This window comes from Seriola dumerili, unplaced genomic scaffold (assembly GCF_002260705.1).
Source record: "Seriola dumerili isolate Sdu_G_001 unplaced genomic scaffold, Sdu_1.0 BDQW01000409.1, whole genome shotgun sequence".
NCBI lineage: Eukaryota > Metazoa > Chordata > Actinopteri > Carangiformes > Carangidae > Seriola > Seriola dumerili.
Window position 1 is genome coordinate 2577600 of NW_019174664.1, and position 24610 is coordinate 2602209.

At 38.8% G+C, this 24610-nt stretch overlaps 1 protein-coding gene across 1 annotated transcript in view; it reads left to right on the forward strand.

Moving 5' to 3' along the window:
* Positions 1 to 24610, forward strand: part of LOC111233551 (metabotropic glutamate receptor 4-like) — a gene marked incomplete at its 3' end in the record, with an annotated part of 122712 nt that overhangs the window by 69759 nt on the left and 28343 nt on the right. Inside the window, exons 3-5 of the mRNA XM_022761391.1 lie at positions 14878 to 15013; positions 15223 to 15377; positions 15725 to 15865. Coding sequence (XP_022617112.1) covers positions 14878 to 15013; positions 15223 to 15377; positions 15725 to 15865 — 432 coding nt within the window. The remainder of the gene's footprint in view (positions 1 to 14877; positions 15014 to 15222; positions 15378 to 15724; positions 15866 to 24610) is intronic.

The window sequence follows — 24610 nt, forward strand, 5'->3', positions numbered from 1 at the left end:
CCTTGTTTCACATGGGAACATCTGTAGCTTCCTTGGCCGCCATTTTTTTTTTTTTTTTTTGAAAATAGGTTGGTGGTCCCCTTCCGCTACCTCGCCAAGATGGCGACCATTGAGGGTGAGATGTATTAAGCATTTCACACTCAACTTTTTGGCCGTTTATTTACACCATCCGGATGCTCAAAGTGCTCCGCATGTTGCCGTCATTGTCACTCTATGACCGAGCTTATGCTCTCAAAATAGCAAGTGCAAGTACATGAGAAACACAGTAAGGCCTGGTCAGCATTTGGAATAGTTAATGAGAGTGAGTCCTCCAATATTTGAATTGTTTTTGTTCATGATGAGGCTTAGACTATGTAGGGCATCAACAAAGTGGTGAAAAAATACCACAAACAGCTGTTTCAAAAATGACTATAGAGTTAAATCAACCTCTTGACAGTACTCTCCAAGACTGCACATTGTAAGTAGAGCCAGACCGATACGCCGATTTAAGATAATTGCACATAAATCAGTATTGGCATTTATAATATAATTTTCTTTCTTGTCAATATAGCACTGACACCTTCTGTAAAACACATGCTTGCAGTCTATCTGTTGCTAAATTAGTTAGTCACGAAGCTAGCTACTGCCATGGTTTGTCAGTGGAAGACAGCTAATGAGCTGTTAACATACTGTGTTATACACATTCTGCCTAAATGACATAATGGTACACACATCCAAGACTGGCACGTCAGTACAGTTACAGTCAATGGATTGGCAACACCAGAAATATCACACCGACAGTTTGTCTGGAAAGGTTTAGAGCTGAGACACGAGGCCTTTTCAGAATTAACACTAACCCCTCTCGGCTAATGTTGGACCGTCACATTTCAAAACAGCTGGCTAGAGGCGGTAAGATTATTATACCAGCGGAGAACCACTACAAATAAACAGGTACACACTCAGATAAGTAAATGTCAATGAAAGCTGATACAGACGTTGCCCATGTCCACCTCCCTCTCATTTTTTTGTTCTTTTACTGCAGCTGCGTTCACTCTCAGTCACTGTATCAGTTTATTGGATCATCAAATATGACATGTTTTTAAACGACATAAATAGTGGTTGGAAAAAAATTTCCTGGAGCTTCATAGAGACAGAAATAAAACTCGTGAATGGATAAACTGGATAAATGAACCGATTATAATTAGTCTTTGTGATAGACTTGGTGTCACTGTCACAAATCCATTAAATCCAGTACCTATTAGTTTTGTAAAATATTTATGATATGTGTATATATTTTGTAACGTCAGAATCAGCCTTAAAAATTAATGAAAAAAATTCACAAATTCATTATTATTTTCATGCAATTTTATGGAATTACATTGTTAGTTATTTTGTCCAATGCTGTATGTTTGTTTAAAACATTTGACTGCTACTATAAAAGACTTACCACAGTTTGAAAAAACCCAACTTTATCTATGATGTTATTCTGTCTGTATTTATTTCCTATGTCCTGTAATCAGTGGCTGCTGATTAGATTGCAGCTGTGTGGTTTCCATGATTATATGGATAAATAAATTCAACCCTGAACATTGAAATAACGCTGTCGGGGAGACATAAGCTTAAATTTAAAGATAGTGCATATCAGTCCAAACATATTGGTTCCAGGGCCTCTAAGCTATCAGTCTGAAGAAACCGTCTTAGTCCAAAAGAAAAACATTTAGAGAATTTCCATTTTTCCCTTTTGCCTCGGAGGAGAAACTGAAAAACAAAGTTGTTTAATGCCTCATATGATATCAACCTTATGTCAGTACTGAGAACAGTCTTTCACCAAATCATTTTTAGACTTTTATAACCGAGAGTAAGAAACGAAACAAAAAAAAAAGAAGAAATCTTAGCAAAGTTTATTTTATGAGCACCAAGTTATCCTGAAGAGTGGGGTGGATATAGCTTGCACATGAATGGAAAATACCTAAACAATAGCTCGTCCTCAGGGCTGGACACAGCTCTCAATACATGAACCAGACGTCAACAATAACAACAAAATCTTTTAAACAACTCCCACACTGAGCAAGACAGTCTTTTGTAGCGTCAGATTTTGGGTATCTATAGTCATATTGAAAACGTACTCAGTTTTGCATTATCTCTGTCCACATTTATGTCTGCTCTACAGGGACTGCACAGCAACAACAAATTAGCAAAACAAAACACTTGACTGTTTTTTTTTTTTTTTTTGCTTTGTTTCCTCGGCAGGCAGGGTTTTTATATAGTATGAATGCACAAATGTTGTTTATATCACCTTCCCACATCAGTGCACCCGCTAAATCAAATGAAACACTGTTGGCATCGCATCATAAACACGTCTTATAGGGTGACAGAAAAACAGGCAAATCAATCAGTCAGTTAGTAGATGAAAGCAGCTGCTTCCACTGCAGTGTTTTGCAGGAGTTTAATTGGTGAGGAGGTGATGATGACAAATGGACAGAGGTCGTTCATCTCCTGCAGCCGAGGGCACAATTGTCATCTCAAGGGCGAGGAGGCGGAGAGAGTTAAGAGTGTTTGAGAAAAGGGATCCGGCACATTATTCAACCATTTTGAAAACACTGTGCTCCACATATCGGTCTTGAGGTTGCACTTATTTGCACTTATTTTACCTCCAGGTCTGCATAATGTACAACAGAATGCATGATATTATTTCTGCAACCCAGCATAGTGAATGGGCAAGAAAAGGGCTTGTTTGTTGTCCACATATTATGTCCATATCTCTGCAGTTGTGAATCTCCAGCTGTTATCTCTCAGGCCTGGCAGCTTAAAGGTTTGGATTTTCCTCCATGGAAGCTTCTGTCCTCTCAGGCAACAGGTCTCTCTAATGATGGGAAATTATGCTTGTAGCACGTCAATTATGGTGCAAAAATACTCTCGATCAGCTCTGTATCATTTCTTGAGGCTTTGCATTTCTCTCATAAGATGTTTTCTTTGTTATTCCAGTTTCCTTCCCACTCAAAGGAGAAGGGAAAAAATAAACAATGGCAAATACTTTTTCTGTGTTCATTTTAACAACTAGTTCTAATAAAACAACAAATTGCTTTTTTTTTCTCTTTTCGTGAAGAGGCATTTCATTTCATATTTTGACAAGACTCAAAAGACAAACCATTGTAGTCAAATTTGCAAGTGAGCCATGTGTGATCCAGATTTATAAAGCACCAACGGCCTGTGAAGGCCTATTACCTAATCATTGTCAGCCTGTCACTGCAGATGACCTCTTCTCCACAGAAACACAGAGAAGAGCAGCAAAGTGAAATTCCAAAACAGTAGGCGCCTGCTGTTAGGTAGCCTCCTCCATATGGCGCCCAGATTTTTTTATTCTTTTTTTTCTCGCTCCCTCTTTTTAATTAACACCTTTTGGAAAGCAGCAGTCCCTTTTCCAACAGGACAGGTCAGAGTTGTGAGAAACGCTCTCTCGCTCGCTCTCTCTCTCTCTCGCTCTCTTTCTCTCTCTCTCTCTCTCTCTCTCTCTCTCTCTCTCTCTCTCTCTCTCTCTCTCTCTCTCTCTCTCTCTCTCTCCCTCCCAGGCTGTTTTTCAAGCACAGAAGGAACAAAAAAAAAAAAAAAAAAAAAAAGGAGAAAACTCACTTAAACAGAACCAAAGATGTTGGTTACTGCCTCTGTAACAAGTTTATGAATACTTTTATGATGGCCAGTTGGGAGCAGATCTCCACAACAGGCTGAACATTTAACAGACTGTATCATCACCTCATAAAGCTGATACTCTCATAGCCAACACTTGACACATCCAGCTGAAACAGAGGAACAAGCACTGGGGGAGGGAGGGGAGCAACACCTTTCACACAGATGGAGTAATTTGACCCATTCTTATAAAAAAATATTGATTAGTGCAGGTTTAAGATAATGGAATAATATTTACATATTGAACACATTACAGGTCCTCTCCTAGATTTGTTAAAATGCTCTGCTTTGAATACCAATTTGTGTCTGATGAAGTTTTTCCAACAAAAATGTTTAATTATCTTGTTGAAAATCATTAAATTACTCCCACTCTCTTTCTCTTATGGAAAATTCCTGAATGTATGAATATGCAAACACAGATATGACTGTAAAAAGAAAAAGGGCTGGACAGCATCTGCACTGCCCACATAAAGTAAACTGCTTCGGAGTAGTCGAGGGAATGTTGATGTTTTATTCCTCTTTCATTACAAGTGTTTTGTGTTTTTCATTTATTTGGACAATTTCTCTTGGTCTCGAGGAAGAAAGCCGATTCGCAAGGTGTTGTTAACCTCAGCTCCAAAATTATTTGCAAAACACAAAGACCTCTTACACAGCTTAATACTGAACAAGTCCTCAAAAAGGCAGATGAGATTATCAATGATCTCAGATGTCCTCTATGAATACTTCAAGTTTATGCTTTTACATCATTAAATGCACTTTTAATTTGGACTTCTGCTCCTTTTTGACTTAATATGTATCTCTGTGGTTTTGGACTTTGGCCAGCTGTAGACTCTATTTTAATTCTGTCTAATGTTTGGGTTGTTTTTATGTGTGTAGGTGAATCGGCTATGTGTGCTCTGTTGGCAGAGGTAGTGTCTTGAATTGCCCCTTATGGGAAAAGTGAAGTATCTTGAACAGCGATATTGCTCATTTCAAAAGTTAAACAGTTGGACACAAAATGCCTCTTCCTTGACTTGAAAAGTCCAGTCTCTCTCTGTGTTTACAGGAGGCGTCAGGTTTTTCCACATCACAGTGGTCTAAGTTGCTTATTGGACCACGATGTTGTGATGTTGCACAGTCATGGTTGTGCGCACGTGTTAAACTGAGATTTAAGGTGAGAGACTTTCCTCCTTCGGAAAATAAATGTGAAAACTGTCTTCTTGTGTCAGACTCTGCACAGTGAAGTTCAAACCTACAAGTAAAGAAACAATAAGTAAAACACAATATGGAGCAGAGGGAGTCACAGGCTTCTGAAGCTTTTTTGGGGGTGTTACATTCTCACCTGTTGCTATTATCATCTTTTTATGCTTTTACTTATGTTTTATTCAGATTTGTGTGAAAAATATGAAATAAAAACATGTTTATGTAAATGGCCTGGAGTCTAAATGCAGAGGGTAGCATTAAGTGCTACATGGACACTGTATTGTTGCTCCTCTTTGGCTTTAAGAGCGATAGACTTGTTGCATCGGGAGGCCTTTTTGTCATTTCTCATGGTATCAGTGTTGCCAACGTATGCTTGAAAATTCAGTCAATTTGGTGGCACTGAACTATGACACTATTACAGAGTCAATTAGGTAGGCTACAGTCTAAAGCACTCCTATTCTTAGGGCTTAGTGTGCAGATTCAGGATTGCCTACGGCGTTTCTGGGCCCTAGTCATGGGAAAGAGGTCAGCAGGAAGTCAATTGGTTTGATTGAAACCACTGCCCTTGCTTTAGAAGTGAGGTGAAAAATAAAATGGTCCATTATACAGCCATGAAGAATGCGGTAAAGGGTTTGTGTCGATCCGTCTGTTAATGGGATATCTGGTGATATCTCAAAAAGAGTAGACGGATTGGCCTGACAGAGGGCCCTGTAATTAAATTCACTTTTTTTTTTTTTTTTTTTTTTACCTAAATGTGATATGGCAGACGCAACCGCTATCCAACATGGCTGAAGCTCTGAGGGATGATTCATTGCGGCACTGTGTTCTGGTGTTTAAAATCATCACTGTGATTAGCTTGATGGAGGCGATACTAACTAAAGGTCAAAATTTCAAACGCTGACAGCTTTCATCATAGCTGGATATGAGGTGTAAAAGAAATTATGCCATTTTAATTCACAAAAGCCACATTTCTGTCACCCCAAACTTCCTACACGGTCACTTATTTTATCTGTAATTACAGCTGAAAACACAATACAGATGTTTGACATATTTTTTCAGTTTCTGAGAAAGTTAGAGAAGACAGAAATTAATTTTATTCTGAAGTGCTAGAACTGACTATATTTATCAAAATGTCCTTTTCATCCAACCACCATGAACAAGTCAGTGCACCATTTCATCTTTTGCCACAGTACCATTAAATTAAAAGAGAAAGGGAGGAAGGGGAAATGTTGACCCTTTTTCTATTTTGACAAAAACAAACTTCAAACTTGTTCACTGAATGTGAATCTGGCAGTTTTAATAAAGATGTTTGGATTTATTATGGTAAAGGGAATTTGACTGAACTTCCTCTTCATTATCATGCAATATTGGTTGGAAACATACTTTTATTTTGAATATAGATCACACAATAATTTCTGCAAGCATACCTCAAATCATTATGTTCACGATAGCATGGTATTTGAGCAATAGTGAGCAAATATCTAACAATCAAGTGTTTGTGAATGGAAAATGTTGCAAAAAATTGGTAAATTTCTTTTTTATCTGTCATCTAACTGTACTCACACTGACTCTCGAATTCCTGTAAGAGTTTGTGTGTTTATTAAAAAAAAAAAAAAATGAAAAGAAGCCATTCAATAAGTGACAAAGCTTGAAAACTGAAAAACATGTGCTGTGCTGTCAGACTTCAACAGTTTTCACACTGACATGTCAAAAAGCCTAAAGCTAATTGTCCTCCCTCCTTTGTGCCTCAGCACATTAACCATAGCAGGAAATATTTTACTTTCAAGTCTCATATCAGCTGCAATTCACTAAATTGAAGAGATCTGACATTGACCTGTAAAAAAACACAAATAATTAGATAAACGGTGTATTGTGTAAAAGCATGCAGTATTAGAAAAAAGTAGCATCCTGGTAGTTTCATGGTTACTACTTGCATTTTCTTTTTTAAATGGACACAATGTGTCAGGTCAATCAAGGTATTTGATTCAGTAAGACTAGAGAGAATCATCATCACCTTTACAATCTACTACAACACAGTAGTCTATCAAACATTTTCGTTGAGTTTTTGTCACTCATTTCTATAATAATCTTTGAGGACGTGAAGTGTGTGTGAACCAAAACAATAAATTATGGGCCTTAAAACCAAAACAATGAGCTTAAAGAGGCCACAATGCGGAAGGGAACTGCAGTCGAGTGATAATTCTCTGATTTATTTCCAACAAGTCCTCCAACCTGAAAAAAAAAAGACCTATATGGTTGTCAGACCATCTGTTACAACCCATTGGAGTGTCTCCTGACATAGCGCCCCTATGGCGTACCAGACTTTGGTTGTCATGGTTAAAATAATAAAAAACCGGACTGTACCGAGAGCAGCGTAGCCACCTCCGTTACTATAATAACAGTCATGTCTTGGTTAGGTTTAGGAAAAGGTCGTGATTTGGGTTAAAATAACATTAAACAATCTTTGTTGTCATAGTTACAATAATAACAACGTGGCAAACTTTATCGAACAGTTATGGATACTAGAAACATCATAAACTGCTGGTTTCACATGGGAATCGAACAACACTTTTCTGTGTCATATTCCTGTTATGTTGACGCATCCATCCACCCCAACCCTGTCATAATTACTACGGTCACTAAATGTCGCCTAGCAACAAAATGTTACTTTTTACAGTCTCTTTTTTTTCCCATTACACAGTCATTTAATCCATTGGTAAAACAAAAACATTGACTGTTGGCAGCTTTAAATATTTATAGATCAATATTAGTGGTGGGTAAACAAGCCACATAAAATAAAGATTTGTTTGATGTCCGCTGATATCATGTTTACCTGAGTTTTTTTCAAGTGTTTTTTGAAGTGTAGTCAATGAGAAAGTTGTTGTTGACGGTTAAAAATCCTGCAATGTTAAATAATCCCTTTTAAAGAATTCAAAAAACACCCCGTTTCTTTGCCTGGATCCAGATTTGCACTAAAAACTAATCACTTGTCCCTTGGCCCCTGGCTGAAGTCTCCAAGGTTTCTCTGAAATCTTTTAATAAGTTTGGGAGATATCCTGCCAACAAACAAACTAGACCACAAACAAACTCCCCCTGGCAGAGGTAAAAATGACTAAATCTGATATTGATTTTTAGATCTCACTTATTTTTCATGGGCAGCCTTTTTCAAAGTAGCTGTTGCACTCTGACACAGAACATGCCACGCAGATATTTAATGGACGGCCAAATAAATACAGCTCAACTGTCTGTAATAATATGATTTTAAATATTACCATGTTTGAGGATACAGATTACAGACAGACATACTTTTATAGCACCCTCTTCTAGCCTCTAAATGTCCGTCTGTGTTTTTCCCCTGTTGTACATCCTGCATTTTACTTATCCACACATCGTTTTACAGTATAATACCACACATCACTGACTAAAATGAATTGTGTGAAATCATTGTGTGCATGTCTGGTATTGGACTATATGTGCTCTCACTTGATCTAACACAGTGTTTCAAGCTGAAAGTCTGAGATCAACTAACTTGAATGCACAAAAATGAAACAGCCTTTTTTAAAGTCAGAAGCATCTAGAGGTTGAAAAAAAAAAAGAAAAACCAAAGAAATCAAGATGGCGCGTTTCACACGTTAATTATTTACTTGAATGGCATCACAGACCAAACACACAAAAAGACATGTGTGGTGAACAAATAACAGGGGAAAGATGTACAATTAGGAAACTCAGTGGAGCAGAAAAACAACAAATTGTGTTTTCAGACCTAATAGTATTGTATTTCTTTGGTTTAATTGAACATGAACTGAGCACGGACAGAGCATAACAGATTAAAGTATACAACAAGCTGCACTGATGGGGCTTGCAGTGGGAAATATGACTTGGAAATTTATTTTTCAAAAAAAAACAAACGACATCACAGGGATGTAATTTCGTCTGGCACGTCAGACCCACATAGGCAGCTAAAGTTACACTTGGCAAGAAAAGAGAATAATTTGCAAGGAGAGATTATTTCAAATCTCCTCACATATCCACAAAAACAACCCCCCGACGCAAAGCACACCAACAACACTTTGCATTGTAAATGCAGCTGCAAGGTAAAAAAAAAAAAAAAAGTTAACTTTCTAGCATCAAACGGTTTGCATTTCAGGATCCGGTTTTGCTCCTTGAACTGGCTGTCACTTCAGCACTTCAAGTCCTCCATGAACTTTTGTGACTCTTCTCCAATTCACATTTAATTTGCAAAACCACAGCACAGCGCCTGAGAAAATTATTACGGCGAATAGTTCACATATGGCATTTTAAATGTTGTGAGCTACCATGCTTCATATAAGATCAACATACAGTATGATCTCATTCAGCTCTGACCTCCATTGAATTACCCACTGACAGACGTCCTCATTAATCCTGCCATAACCAATCAGTATTGGTGATTTAGTGCTATTAGTATTCAGCATGAGGACATCTGTGTCTTGTTTTTGTTTATTTATTTATTTTTTCTTCAAGGAACAGCTATACTCACTGACAAAGAGGTCTTTACATAATGTATTCAAATTAGAGCACAGAGCAGGAAGGCTGTAGTTTGCAGTGGAATTAAAAAGCAGTCGTGTTTTATAGGACTTCTGCAAGGTTAGCAGACTCACTGCTGTTTTTACAAGGTCTGACTTAAGCAGGAAATTACTGGATTTTTTTTTTGCCTTGAATTATTATATGAAAGCCACGAGACAGGAAATGGGCCGTTGGTAATGTTAAATACAGGCACAGTGAAGGAAGTGACACTAAAATTTCAGTTTAAACAGAAAACTTTTGGCAGCTCATCTCGTGTTCTGTATCCATAAGATGTGAAGCCAGGATCTCTCAGTGGGTCTTCATCACTCACAGAGTTACAACTCAAGGAGCTGATGCCATTATATTGTACTTTAAATACTATTTATACGTGTTCCTTGTTCGTGTCGGTCTAAACACAAGAATGCAAACACAAGACACGTGTTTACTGTTGGCCATTGTGTGAGATTGAGTCAGTTTGTGTTTAAAAATTCTGATTGCAGGACTGAGATATTACTGATGCCTACCAGTGTTAGCCTATTGCTAATTATTTGTGTGCTCATTAGTTTTTAGTGTACCCTGGAAACTGCTGTTGGGTTGTGACTAAGTGTCATTGTTCCCTATGGACAGCAGCATTACTTGCAATTCTTTCTCTAAGCATCATGTGTTGTCAAAGTGGTTATGTGTTGTTTTTTTTTTTGTCTATTTGCTTGTGTCACTGTGCCTTTAGGTGAAAAAGAAGAAACATCCCTCCTGGACGAGGCAATGCCAGTCAAACGTGCTGTTAAGTTCAACTGAAGTCATTTTAGTTTCCTAATCTTTCAATATTGACTTCAATATATCATTATGATTTTAACTGCAGTGTGTATTGGCTGTGGAAAATTATATCTCACTGAAAACCGGTTTATTATAAGTGTGATTTCTTATGTAAAAATATGCAGGAAGCACAGAGGAAGAGTTTCTAAAACACAGGGCACAAAATAGGAAGAGTAATATATTCATTACCAGGCGATAATGAAAACAATACCAGGTATTGTTTTCAGTTTGTGAGTCTGTGTGTATGTGTGTGTGTGTGTGTGTGTGTGACAGAAAGCGTACACAGAGGATGAGACACACATTCATACACTCGTGTGGTTATTTACTAAAAGTCCCACGTGTGTTTGTGTGTGTGTGTGTGTGTGTGTGTGTGTGTATCTGTGTGTGATTAGTACAACTCAGCCACGCAGAGGCATGTGTGACTCCTGATACACAGGGATGTGTGTGTACGTGACTCTTAACTCTAATCATTATCGATATCTGTTTATCTCATCTATGCAGCTTTACTTTTAACTTCAGTTAGTTACTATAATAATTATTTGGTGAGACATTTGACACTTTATTTTACTTTTGCTTAAAAGAAAGTTGTAAAAGAGCCTATGATGAGGCTTGGAGAGGGGACATCTCCTTCATAAAAACGAGGATAAAGAAATTGTGTTAAATATGGAGTTATAACTGACTAGTCTAATGTGTGGAAGTCTGTATGGTTACACCGCAGCCAGGTGTCATTTTCAGGTGATTTCATGAAGCTAAACACAGTGAACAGCTGTGCGTAACAGCACTGCACTCTGGCGTGACACTTTATTAAACATTTACATCTTGTGTCCACTTTGCGCTGCTCTGACATAATCTGATTTGAGGTGGTGGAATCCAGTGCTCACATAATTCAAACAGGAAAAAAAAAAAAATGTTCTGGTTGTTGATGTCTCGACTTGAACATTTTATTTGGCCGTGTTGATCTCACATAGAATATGACTGTTTATATCTGGAAGGCACCTCACTATAAATAAAAAGCAGAAAAAGAAGAGGGAGAGAAAGCGGTTCAACCATTGTGGCAAAGACGGACTGCATGACTGTGGCTGTCTCGACACCGCAGCAGCTATTTGTCACTATTAGTTTCCATTAATCTTTGCGAAGACATAGTTAAGATAACACCAGGATCGTCTTCTACTGTGGCATGTGAGAAACTGCAGTGATGGCGTGGTTTTCATGCTTCTCACTTATCTAAACCCATCCATTTAAGTAAACACCCGAAATGACCGATAATGGAGCCTGTTTGAGTCAACTGGACAAGCGGGTCATCACACACAAATGGCTGAAGTGATGAAATGCTGTCACGACTGCAGTGGAGACACACACTCCCTACAGCAGTCTACCATAAACTAAAGGATGATCTGAAGCATTAAGACAGTTAAAGTGTGATCTTTAAGGTTACTACACATCACTTCTGGATTCAAACACGCAATGCACTCAAACTCTGTAATAAAGGTCCAAAAGGGAAATACCTGCAACAAAGAAACACACGGGTTCATCTTTAGAAAAAACAAACTTAAAACAAAAGAATCAAATGTTTGTTCCTAACAGCCGTGTTACAACCCACGTGAGACTTGATAGAGCTGCATCCAGAAGCATTACTCCACAGTTTAGCCTTTCATGTTTATTTAGTAACAACACAAATCCTCTAACCTGGTTTTTTGTGTTCATTGACTCCTCTTTCCCCCAGTCAGAGAAAGAGTTGAGCAATCAGATCTCTGCAGGCGGGATTAAGAAAAATGTCTTCCTACGTTGCTAGTTAGCTGCCCTGCAACAGAGAAATGGTCACTAATAGCCCCTTTCCACTACATGGTACCAGCTCATGCAGTTTGTTTTCCATCAGGCAAAAGTTGATAGTACTTAGTACCAGGTCCTGTTTTTGGTGTCACCACTGCATAGGTTCTAAGTGATCCTATCTGCAGTAGAAAAAGAAGCACCCAGTACGGAGCGAGTCGAGTCGGTATCGTGTGGTGGAAAAAACGTGTGGACGAGACTGACACAGATTTACAGATTATTGTGTGTTGCCTTGAGGAAATAACAACCCTGAGAAAAATTGTACTACTCTTGGCAGAGGTTTAGTTTCTACTAAAAATCATGTCAGCAGGACGAATGCGTCACTCAACAAAACAAAATAACATCTCTAAAGTAGATATTAACTAGACTAACTTTGATTCGGTCTTTTTGAATAAACTAAAGAATTTTTTTTTTGCATTTCACTTTGTAGATCATGACACTGGAACTAGTAGAGCTAAAAATGTATTTCTTCCATACTGCAAGGTGTGTAGTGTCCACTGTTGTTATAAACAAAGAGTACAAGTATTCAACTATGTGACTCGAAGAGCAGCGGGTCAGTGTGTCTCTCTGGGTCTGAGGCCAAAACTAATTCAACAGTTCTTGCACGTCTTCCAAATTTATCGTTTGATTTTTAGGGCGTGAGGTAATAAAAGTGTTTTTATGGGAAAGCTACAAACTCCTCAAGAGGAGGAAGAAAGAGCACTACATGTAAAAAAAAAAAAAAAAAAAAGAAGAAAAAATGAAATCCGCACAGCTCAAATTAAAGGCCTGTTTTCTCTAGTTGACGCAGTGATGAACATACTAAATGATTCGGCTCTGATGGGTGTAAAACATTCAAACATTTAGTGCTTGGTTTCGGTCACGAGGGATCTAGATATCCCACTGACCTGCCTCTAGCCTTTTGTCAAAACTCAACGTGTGAGGGAAAAGAAGCTTTCAAGACCTCATAACATGCATATCCACTCATTTATACAGAGCAAAAGAAAAATCTTTACAGGGCAAGATGATGATGATGTTTTTTGTCATAAATGCTTATTGGCTAGAGCTGCTCACCATTCTCAAAAATTGTCTTTACACAGCTCTCAATGCAGGATTGTTGCAGATTTTTTTGCTGACACAATTTAATATCTTTGCATGTCTGAGGACGGAATATCTGACCTTCTCAAACTTAATGAGGTTTGCTGACAGCTGTGCAAGAACCAGACAGTTCCATCCAACACCAGAACTCTGTCTCAGACCTCAAAACTTTTTCAGACAGCTAAATTGGGACAGATTTAGCTGCCCCCTCATTGAGCTGGGTACCAGGGTGGAATGACAAGAGTCTACTCTACAGAGTTTTGCAAGTCGCACGCATACACACACACACACACACACACACACAGAGGACAATAATCTATATTGCACCTCCCAGAATAAAACAGAAGAAGAAGCCTTTTTGCTGTAGTATTTGTTCTCTGTGGGAGCTCCATGCATCGGGTCACTGTGTGTGTGTAGGTGGTGCATAAATTCATGACTCAGTCTATGGAGAGGAATGTGTAATTTTAATTAATTTGCAGTTAATTGTTTGATACCTCCTGCTGGTATTTTCCTTTGATAGTTTTTTGAGAACACTTTATCAGGCTTTCATGCGACACTGCAAATAAACTCGCACTCATTATGGAAAAGAGTTATTTAAGCCTCCGTGACTCTAAACTGGTCGACAGTACCTACCGCAGAGAGTGGCAGGTACAGTGTGTATTCCTACAGGATCTACAGTTTACAGTATGTATGAAGACATGTCTTGGCTTCTTGGCACAGTGTCCTCACTGTCCTGAGAGCTACAGGAAGCTCAGAACCAATCCTTCAGACAAACATGCCACACTATGGCTCTCTAAATCCCACCAGTGAAATCCTGTTGGAGAAACACTGGAAACTTTGCTTTGACGGCACAAAAAACATCTCAGTCTGCGCTTGCAAGGACTCGAAGCGTTAGTCATTTCGTGCATGTGTAGTGGGTCTAACTCTCTGATGTATTGTGGGTACGGACCATTCTTCCCGGGAACTGTCTCTCAGGGTCTTATTGCAGGCACCAGACAACAGCATAACCTTCCTGCACCTGTAGAGAAAGAAATCATTCACATAAATGCTCTGTCCCTGATTCATGCATGAAAATAGATAACAACGCTTAATGTCACATATGTAGCAAAAACACAGAAAGTAAACAGAGCGCAGAAATTGTTTACCTTTCTGAAGAACAAAAAGTAGAGGTAAAGGTAGTAGAAGTGTTCGGTTCATAGAATGAAACGAGCAAAACACACAACATTCACTTTTTCTTTTTTAGAGGGAAGTGCACAAACTCTACATGAAAACATAATTACACCCATAAACTTACATCACTCGGGAAACCATGGGAAAAGTAAGAAATCGTGTTTTCACATGAAAATGAAAGTCTCCTCTAAATCAACATTGGATTGCACAGGAATTTGTGATGCCTTGTACTCATAATTTAGATCAACAACACACACACTACTGCACACTGTCACATCAGTCCCTGTCCCACAAAACTGCTAGAATATATTCCAAGTGAGACCTAACTAATGGTCAGTCACTCTTCAGGAAAATACGGCATTTCACTGTCTCAGTTTTCCCCAGGTAAACTGATGAAGTGGTCGATTCCATGACGTCAGCTATGATTGTTTATTTGTATCCAATCATATTCTAATTAAATCAACACGACTAATTATGTATTATGCCATTATTTAATGTTTAATTCACAACTGAATGTTTTGTTTCTGTGAGTCATCTGATACAGTGACGGTATTGTTGTATATTTGATAGAATGACATCTTTAAACCTCTGTGTGTCCAGGTGGTGTGTGCATCTCCCAGTCGGTCAAAATTCCCCGGGAGCCCAAGCAGGGAGAGTTTGACAAGGTCATCCGGCGACTCAGAGAAAACCCAAATGCAAGAGTGGTCATACTTTTTGCCAATGAAGACGATATCAGGTAAGGCCTATTAGTGGCTACAAAACACCGCTTTGAAGATTAGAAAAAAACATGGCCACAGCAGACTGCTTAGAAACACGACCGCATACAGCCGTTTCAGTACAGCTCTGCCAGACCACTGTGTAATGAATTGCAAAACAAAATCAAAGTGGAGCTGGTTCGGACGCCGACCTTATCCATGGCAGCATCTGTTTTCCTCACCTTTGCAGGCGGCTACTCCATGCTGCTAAAAAGGCCAACCAGACAGGTCATTTCATCTGGGTGGGCTCGGACAGCTGGGGCTCAAAGATCTCTCCGGTTGTGCACCAAGAGGAGATGGCAGAGGGAGCCGTCACCATCCTGCCCAAGCGCCAGTCCATCAAAGGTACCGAGACGAGCATCGCGCATACATCAGATCTGCCTGTCTTTCTAAAACCATGTTCATGTTTCAGTGAAGTATTATTTTCTTGTGTCACAGAACTGTGTCTGTTTGCAGAAGAATACGAGTTGCTTTGTAATGCTTAACCGCTTTTATTTGATCATCAAATGTCTGAAAACAAAGATTCAGCCAAGCCAAGCCAAAAAAAAAAGCACCAAAGTAAATTGAACATATGCAATATTCAATTAATTATACTGTATAAAACAACAGAGCTCTGACTCACAAACAGAAGCAATACTGTTGTTTACACTGACACTGACTGTCAATGACAATAAACCCATTGATCTCTTCAGGGTTTGATCGTTACTTCATCAGCCGAACGCTGGAAAACAACAGAAGGAATATCTGGTTTGCTGAGTTCTGGGAGAACAACTTCAGCTGCAAACTCAGCCGTCACGCCGTGAAGAAAGGGTCCGGGCTCAAAAAGTGCACAAGTAAGATATTCTGCTGTTGGGGGAAAAAATCTTGTGTTCTTTCTTGTTCAAACTTTTAACCAACTTGGAAACATTCTTTTGACTTCTTGAGGGAGGTGACACATTCGTCTCATGGTGAATGTGTTTTGACAGCATTGCCCACCTATTAAAAGTGGAGCAGCTATACATTCAGTATTCAAAATCACAATTCATCTCGCAGCTCATTTCAGTGCTGCACTCTATTTCTGCTGAGTCGAACGTGTTTACCCACATGGCTATAACGAGTGAATGGCTTAGCCGGGCTGCATGGTTAAAGCTTCAGGCTCAGCTCTATACGTTTCACAGCTGTGGATAGCACAGTCTGTCTTGAGGTGGAAAAATACTGCGCATTTAATTAAGATTTAAACACCAATTAAGTTACTCAACATACATTTAAAAGATGAAGGTTATCGGGTGTTATCTGGGAGTTTCCTGACAGTCCTCTCCCTTATTTTAATAATTTTCAGTTTAATTACTTTCAAAGAATCTGTTACTTTTTGCCGCATTTAATAGTGATCAGTATAAATGATTCTTTAATCTTGATAAAGGCAAAATGAATGAACATGAGCAGCAGCAGCGTTTGAAGGTCATGACTGAAGACGAGTGGCATAATTACATACATTGTGTATAATTGTATATGTTCTTTTTCTGTTGGGGGGGGGGGGGGTTATTCAGCAGGACCTGAAGTCAGTTGTTTGCATTTACACCTGGTCATGTATGCATATTTATATTGATAGCAGGTTAAAACAACTAGTCCATCACCAAAAAAAACCTTTGATAACCTTTTAATTAGCAGCTATTATTAATCAGTGTTTGTTAGCACTGTCTTGTTAAAACAGGAGACTGCAACTTGAAAGAGTGCATTTTGTACTTTGTTCTATTTTTTATGTATCTATCTGTATCCGTAGCCTCTGGTGCCACTTACCTTATCAGATACCACTCACAGATCAGCAAGCTAGCTCATAAATGTCACCTAGCCTACCAATGCCTCCGGCTTCCTCCAGCTTGTCTGTGTGTCAGGTTGTAGAGTCAAAAGTCTCCCAAGTTTAAACATCTGTAAAAACACAAGTTAATAAAGAAGGGCGCACGCACACACTGAATAGTCCTTCCCCAGCATTATGACGTCATCTTTTTGACTACAAACCTGATATCATGTTGAGTATGCACTACCGTGAAGCATTTTTGTGGGTTATGAATATGTTTTGGATGCATTACGTAAAAGATGTCTAGCTTGACCCTCAGTTGTCATTATTTAAAAGAAATAGATAAAGCAGAATCTCTAACTTCACCAAGCCAAGTATCATGGACAACAGAACTTCAAGTTCAGTAACTGGACTATTATGGCAGCACTAGACAGTTTTGTACCTTTGACTATTTTAATGTTACTAATATTTGCTTTTCTAAAGTGCTGAGGATTGAGAGCTTATTCAATAAACTAAGAGTTAGATCCTGTAATTTCATACACAAATTGCTACTATCCTTTCCTGAATTCACAAATAAAAAGTCAACTTCAGATTCAGTTTATTTTTCAGATATGGCAGGGTCATGCATTGGAGAACATTGCAAATTATACATCATGGAGCCTTACATTATGCACACACAAATAGAAAATGAAAGATTTGTTTGATTTAATGATGCAAATTTAATACAGTCAGCCTCAGCCTGTTTAAATAAAGATATAAAGATAGCTTATCTCACAGTGAGGATTGAGTCGTGCACAACAAATAAAGATAAAGAAAAACAGCATTACAGTTTATTACATAATATAGCTGGAGAATAGGGTGTGAAGTTGAGGGGCACACAGGAAAGAAAAGCAGAATAGATCAGCACATCATTACAGGGCACAAAGTCGGAAAATCACTTACTTTCACATTCATACTTGAGGGCAATTCCAAGACTCTTGTCCGACTGAATTATGTGTCTTCAGGCAGAAACTACACAAACTCCAGGGAATCAAAGGGAATCAAAGTAACAACCTTCTTTCTGAGAGATGACAGTGCTAACCACTGAACCACCACGCTGCCCTAGAGCCAGATGTGTGTACGCACAATCTGCATACACTACTTTCCACACAGACACTGGTATTTATAAACAGGAACGTGTCGTGACAGTGTGTGTGCGATATGTCCATGCATGCTTTACACAACAGTTATCCAGACCTCCGTGACTGAACTGAGTTTCACATGCTGCAGGACTGCGGCTAAATGAAAGAAAACATCAAAGAGGGGATCTGGGCAAAACATTTTTTAAATTTTTTTATTTTAATTTTTTCAGTACTTATGCTTCCATGTACAGTAGCATTTATGAACGTGTAGATTAACACTCTTTCCTTCATTCTACAAGTACAATTTTGTCATACTATTCTATACTACTATACTACTATGCATTAAGTGTCAAGTCATGACAGAATCATAATAGAAGTTATCTCAGGGCACTTTTCATATAGAGCAGGTCCAGACTGTACTCTTTATTATATTTATTTACAGAGACCCAACATTCCCCCCATGAGCAAGCACTTGGCGACAGTGGCAAGGAAAAACTTACTCTTAACAGGTAGAAACCTTGAGCAGAACCAGGCTCTGGGTGTGCGACCATCTGTCTCGACCGGTTGGGTTGAGAGGAAGAGAGAGAGAGAGAGCAAGCGAGCAGGGGGAAAGAGAATATAGATATGCTTCCACACACTGATGTATGATGATGATGATGATGATGATGATGATGATGATGATGATGATGATGATGATGATGATGATAATAAAAGGTGTTAAGCAGGATCATGGGAGCAGTAGTTGGAGTGCAACCACAGATCCCGACTCCAGAGTCAGAATTACCTGCAGAAAGCGATAGGAGGAGAGAGACGAGGAAGCACAAAGCTATAGGAGAGAGAAGAAGCCGAGTTAGTGACATGCATTAATGGGATATGAATGCGTACAGATGGAGAGGGAGAGGAGGAGAGAGGAGCCCGGTGCATCATGGGAAGTCCCCTGGTAGTCTAGGTCTATAGCAGCATAACTAAGGGATGGATCAAGGCAAGCCTGAGCCAGCCCGAACTATAAGCGTTATCAAAGAGGAAAGTTTTAAGTCTCCTCTTAAACATGGAGAGGCTGTCTGCTTCTTGGATCCAAACTGGAAGAGGCTTCCACAGGAGATGAGCTTGAAAGCTGAAGGCTCCGCCTCCCATTCTACTTTTGGAGACAGACAGGAACCACATGTAAGCCTGCACTCTGGGAGCGCAGTGTTTTAGTGGGGTAACGGGGTACTATGAGATATGATGGTGCCGGACCATTAAGGGGTTTTGTCGGTGAAGAGAAGGATTTAAGATTCTATTCTGGATTTTACAAGGAGCCAGTGCAGAGAAGATATATGGGATAAATATGATCTTTTTTCCTCATTTTTGTCAGTAAACTGGAGAGTCTTTAGAGACTTGTTGGGGGATCCTGATCATAAAGAAATGTCTACTTCCATCCTATAAGTAACAAATGCATGGACTAGTTTTTCTGCATATTTCTGAGGCACGATTTTGCCTCATTCCTGCAATGTTATGTTGGTGCATTAAAAAAGGCAGTTTGAATTTAAAGGACACATCCTGATCACAGTGGTGCTGGAGGCCAGAGCAATGCCGTCTAGACTGACTGTGTCTTTAGATAATCTGTTTCTATGGTGTTTGGAGGCCAAATACGATAACTTGAGTTTTGTCTGAGTTCAACTGCAGAACATTGCAGGTCATCTGGGTCTTTATGTCCTTAAGGCCAGGCGGTTTCATCTGGCGTCATTGATAAATATAATTGGGTATCATCTGCACGACAATGAAAGTTTATGGGGTGTTTCCTAATAATGTTGCCTAAAGATAGAATTGGTCCAAGCACACTCAAAGTTTCCTCACAGTGTACTGCTTGTGCTGTGGAAAAGGACAAGACAAATTCATTAGTACAGCCACAGGCGTGTCAGCCACTTGAATTAATGCCCAAAGTTTCGCGATAAAAGCCTTGTAGCCTTCCTTTATGCTGTAGGTAGGCTTTTTTCGTGTGACTCGCCATCAGCAAGTTATTTTGGAGATATTTAAACTTTCATCAGTTGTATGGCAAAGAAGAAACAACTGGAATTAATTGATTGTATGAAAACATTATTTCTTTTGAAAAAGGGAAACTAAAAGCAGCAAAGTGGTGAGCAGAACCTGACGCTGTTATTGCAGTGATGGAATTAGTGCCGTGGATATGTACATTTTACTGAATCACCACATGAGCTGTGATGAGGCTACAGGTTAGTTCATCATTAGGGTTTTTTTTTTTTTTTTTCTTTTACTCCTTTACATCTGCTTCATGAGCAACTGGCCTTTATTTGTCTTCACTGGCCATTATTTGAATTTACAAAATATCATGGATATGAATTGGGTGGATGAAATATGAGAAACACAATATAGTTCAACAGCACCACAATATACATCCTGCACAAAAAAAATTGAATGAACACCTCTTTTTAAAACAGTCAAACAAAAACTATATTTGTGTGTATTAATGTAGGATTTATAGCACAGCTGTTGCATTAGACTATATTTGCTTTAGCCAGGTATACCTAATAATAAACTGGCAACTGAGTGCATATTGTTTCACAACGCTGTATGCACCACTAATGGCTGTGGATTTTAGATGGGTGATATTAAGTAACTGAGATTTTGACATTATATTAGTGATGATGAAGCTATCCCTTTAATGTCTCTGGTTGTAATAGAGCAATCAGAGATTAGGACTGTTTTATGGCAATACTGAAAGCACAGTATATTTATAAATGTGATGAATAATATGTCAGGTAATTCATTATATATAACCCACGAGCAGACATTCCCATCTGATTATTTTATTATTAATTATTACGTTTTCTAAAAAGTATATCATTCATTTTGTGTGTATGTTTGTATATATATATGTGTGTGTATATATATATATATATATATATATATATCATTTAGTATATCATCGTCACGCTCACAGCACATGCTCTTTAATGACATCCAAATGAGGAGAGAAAGACCCCAGTGTAAACTCATCTGTTTATTTATAGACTCAGGATTTAACAAAGGAACGTCTTGGCCAAACAATGAAGAAGTAGAACAGCGCCGCTGAAACAGTACAGACTCACTAAATACACTAGAGACAAAGTATAACTTTTACTCAAGAGGTGGGCTGCAAAACCAACAGCTGGCGTTGTCTTCACAGGCAGTAAATCCCAACACTAAGCACTGTGCAGAGATAACACAGAGGGTTACATGTAGGGTAGCACTCAGGTGGATAAGATAAAACTGATACATGATTTAGTCTTTAGATTGGTAGGAGTGACCCCAGGTTACTGCCGGTGGGAATGCCAGCGAGAACACCGGCAAGCTCCTCGGGGAGCAGCAGTGACAGTTCAGGAGTCTGTCGTCTGATCAACACCCTGGATAACACTCGACACATGTGTTTATAATTTCACTGTATCTCAGATGTAGAATATGGAACAATGTGCTTTTAAATTTGGCACAAAGACGGTGTATATTTCCGCTGCTGGGCATATAAAAGCTTCTATTCTTGAATCTGAAGAGACTTTTATGCATCTGCCCCTGGAGTAATAATATGGAAGGTTAAAGGAATATTTACAAGAATCTATATTAGTCTAAAAGATGAAATTAAGTTAACTCAGTTAAATCAGGTTGATGTAGCAAAATTCTCAAATATATTTATAGGTAATAGACATGTTAGCAAAACATAAAAATAAAAATTTACATTTACATGCATCCAACTTTAGGTTTTAAGTAAGATTTAAATCTTTAAAAAGCAATATAACGAATCTGACTGTTGGAGAAGTGAATGTGGTTGTGTGGATAGAGCGGTGAGTATCTCTTTTGTCACTCACAGTGCTCATTACAGACATTTTTAATGTTGAACTTCACTCTCGGCTCTGCTTCATGGGCAGGGAGTCTCACAGCATTTGTTTGAGGTTAAAGTGTGACACTCATGGCGCCTCTCCACTGGTGGAGTGCCCCGCCGTGCCTCTGAGGCAGCTGTGAGAGAACCACATGGGGCATGCTGCAGAATCATCGGTGTCCTGAGAGGGTAGACTGCTCAGCGTGATCAAAGGATAAGGAGGACATGAGTGACTGAGGGAAAAAAAAAAGTGAGACTTGTCTTTTATCTGTGAATGAAGGAGATGTAAAACTGATATTGATTAATGTGGAAAAGAGAGGTAAGGTAGAGCAGAGACCCATAGTAAAGGCTTCTTATTTCTCCTGTGAATACTGTAAGCGATGTTTGGAAGCAGCAGGAAATACAGCGATATACAGATAAAGCAAGCATATGCCGAGCTTTTTCATCGAAGTATCTACTTTTTAAAGCACTTANTATATATATATATATATATATATCATTTAGTATATCATCGTCACGCTCACAGCACATGCTCTTTAATGACATCCAAATGAGGAGAGAAAGACCCCAGTGTAAACTCATCTGTTTATTTATAGACTCAGGATTTAACAAAGGAACGTCTTGGCCAAACAATGAAGAAGTAGAACAGCGCCACTGAAACAGTACAGACTCACTAAATACACTAGAGACAAAGTATAACTTTTACTCAAGAGGTGGGCTGCAAAACCAACAGCTGGCGTTGTCTTCACAGGCAGTAAATCCCAACACTAAGCACTGTGCAGAGATAACACAGAGGGTTACATGTAGGGTAGCACTCAGGTGGATAAGATAAAACTGATACATGATTTAGTCTTTAGATTGGTAGGAGTGACCCCAGGTTACTGCCGGTGGGAATGCCAGCGAGAACACCGGCAAGCTCCTCGGGGAGCAGCAGTGACAGTTCAGGAGTCTGTCGTCTGATCAACACCCTGGATAACACTCGACACATGTGTTTATAATTTCACTGTATCTCAGATGTAGAATATGGAACAATGTGCTTTTAAATTTGGCACAAAGACGGTGTATATTTCCGCTGCTGGGCATATAAAAGCTTCTATTCTTGAATCTGAAGAGACTTTTATGCATCTGCCCCTGGAGTAATAATATGGAAGGTTAAAGGAATATTTACAAGAATCTATATTAGTCTAAAAGATGAAATTAAGTTAACTCAGTTAAATCAGGTTGATGTAGCAAAATTCTCAAATATATTTATAGGTAATAGACATGTTAGCAAAACATAAAAATAAAAATTTACATTTACATGCATCCAACTTTAGGTTTTAAGTAAGATTTAAATCTTTAAAAAGCAATATAACGAATCTGACTGTTGGAGAAGTGAATGTGGTTGTGTGGATAGAGCGGTGAGTATCTCTTTTGTCACTCACAGTGCTCATTACAGACATTTTTAATGTTGAACTTCACTCTCGGCTCTGCTTCATGGGCAGGGAGTCTCACAGCATTTGTTTGAGGTTAAAGTGTGACACTCATGGCGCCTCTCCACTGGTGGAGTGCCCCGCCGTGCCTCTGAGGCAGCTGTGAGAGAACCACATGGGGCATGCTGCAGAATCATCGGTGTCCTGAGAGGGTAGACTGCTCAGCGTGATCAAAGGATAAGGAGGACATGAGTGACTGAGGGAAAAAAAAAAGTGAGACTTGTCTTTTATCTGTGAATGAAGGAGATGTAAAACTGATATTGATTAATGTGGAAAAGAGAGGTAAGGTAGAGCAGAGACCCATAGTAAAGGCTTCTTATTTCTCCTGTGAATACTGTAAGCGATGTTTGGAAGCAGCAGGAAATACAGCGATATACAGATAAAGCAAGCATATGCCGAGCTTTTTCATCGAAGTATCTACTTTTTAAAGCACTTATCCTGCTCAGGGTTGCAGGAGGCCAGGGGGATGCAAGTTTATACCAGACATCATCAAATTTTACATTTATACATGAAGACAAAAAGAAAACAAAGGAAAAAACATGTTTTTAAAGCTGCACTAATAATCAGTTTAAAGTAGCTGTTTTACTGGTTAAGTCTAATTAGCTGGAAATTTAATTGGGAGCTTTCAACTACTTTCCTCTTTCTAGCATGATCCTGCTACCTAGATCCTTCACATAGATAAGGACTCACACTCTGGACTTTTTGAAGAACAAAAACACACAGTCCACTCTCCAGTGTGTCTTTCCAGACATCAAAACCATACAAAGTGGTGTTTTTTTTTTTTAACTGAGGAAACCGTCCATGGCTGGGGTGAAGTAGAACAGACAGGGAGCAGAGAGCATATAAACCAGACAACAGTGAAGATTTTCATGTTGTAGTTTGGCCAGCTTACAGAGCTGATGTTCATTAAGTACGGCCGACTGAATTTGCTGGCTACAGTCTTTATATAGCTGATAAAGTCAACAACCGGCAACTAAACTATTCATAAACCTTAGACAGCTTGTAAACACATAAAATGTTGTAAGTCATAATTTAAATTGTGGCTTTTATTGATCTCTTTAAAATCACAATTTTGATATAAAAATGATAAATCCCTTTGCCCTAAAATATGTGGTCACTAGCTGATTCCAGCTTCTCAAAGGATTTGCTGATTTTCTTTGTTTTATGTCTTTTATCATCACTTAATGAAAAGCATAGTTAACAGATTAACAGCAAATATAATTATTTGTCGTGGCAAAAAAAAAATAAGAAGAAAAAGAAAAAGTGAATAAATGCTTTAGTTGTAATTTCACATATAAGAAGATATATGCCAAAATATGTAATGAAGAGCAGCACACATAGCGCCAGCCCCATCGCCTTGG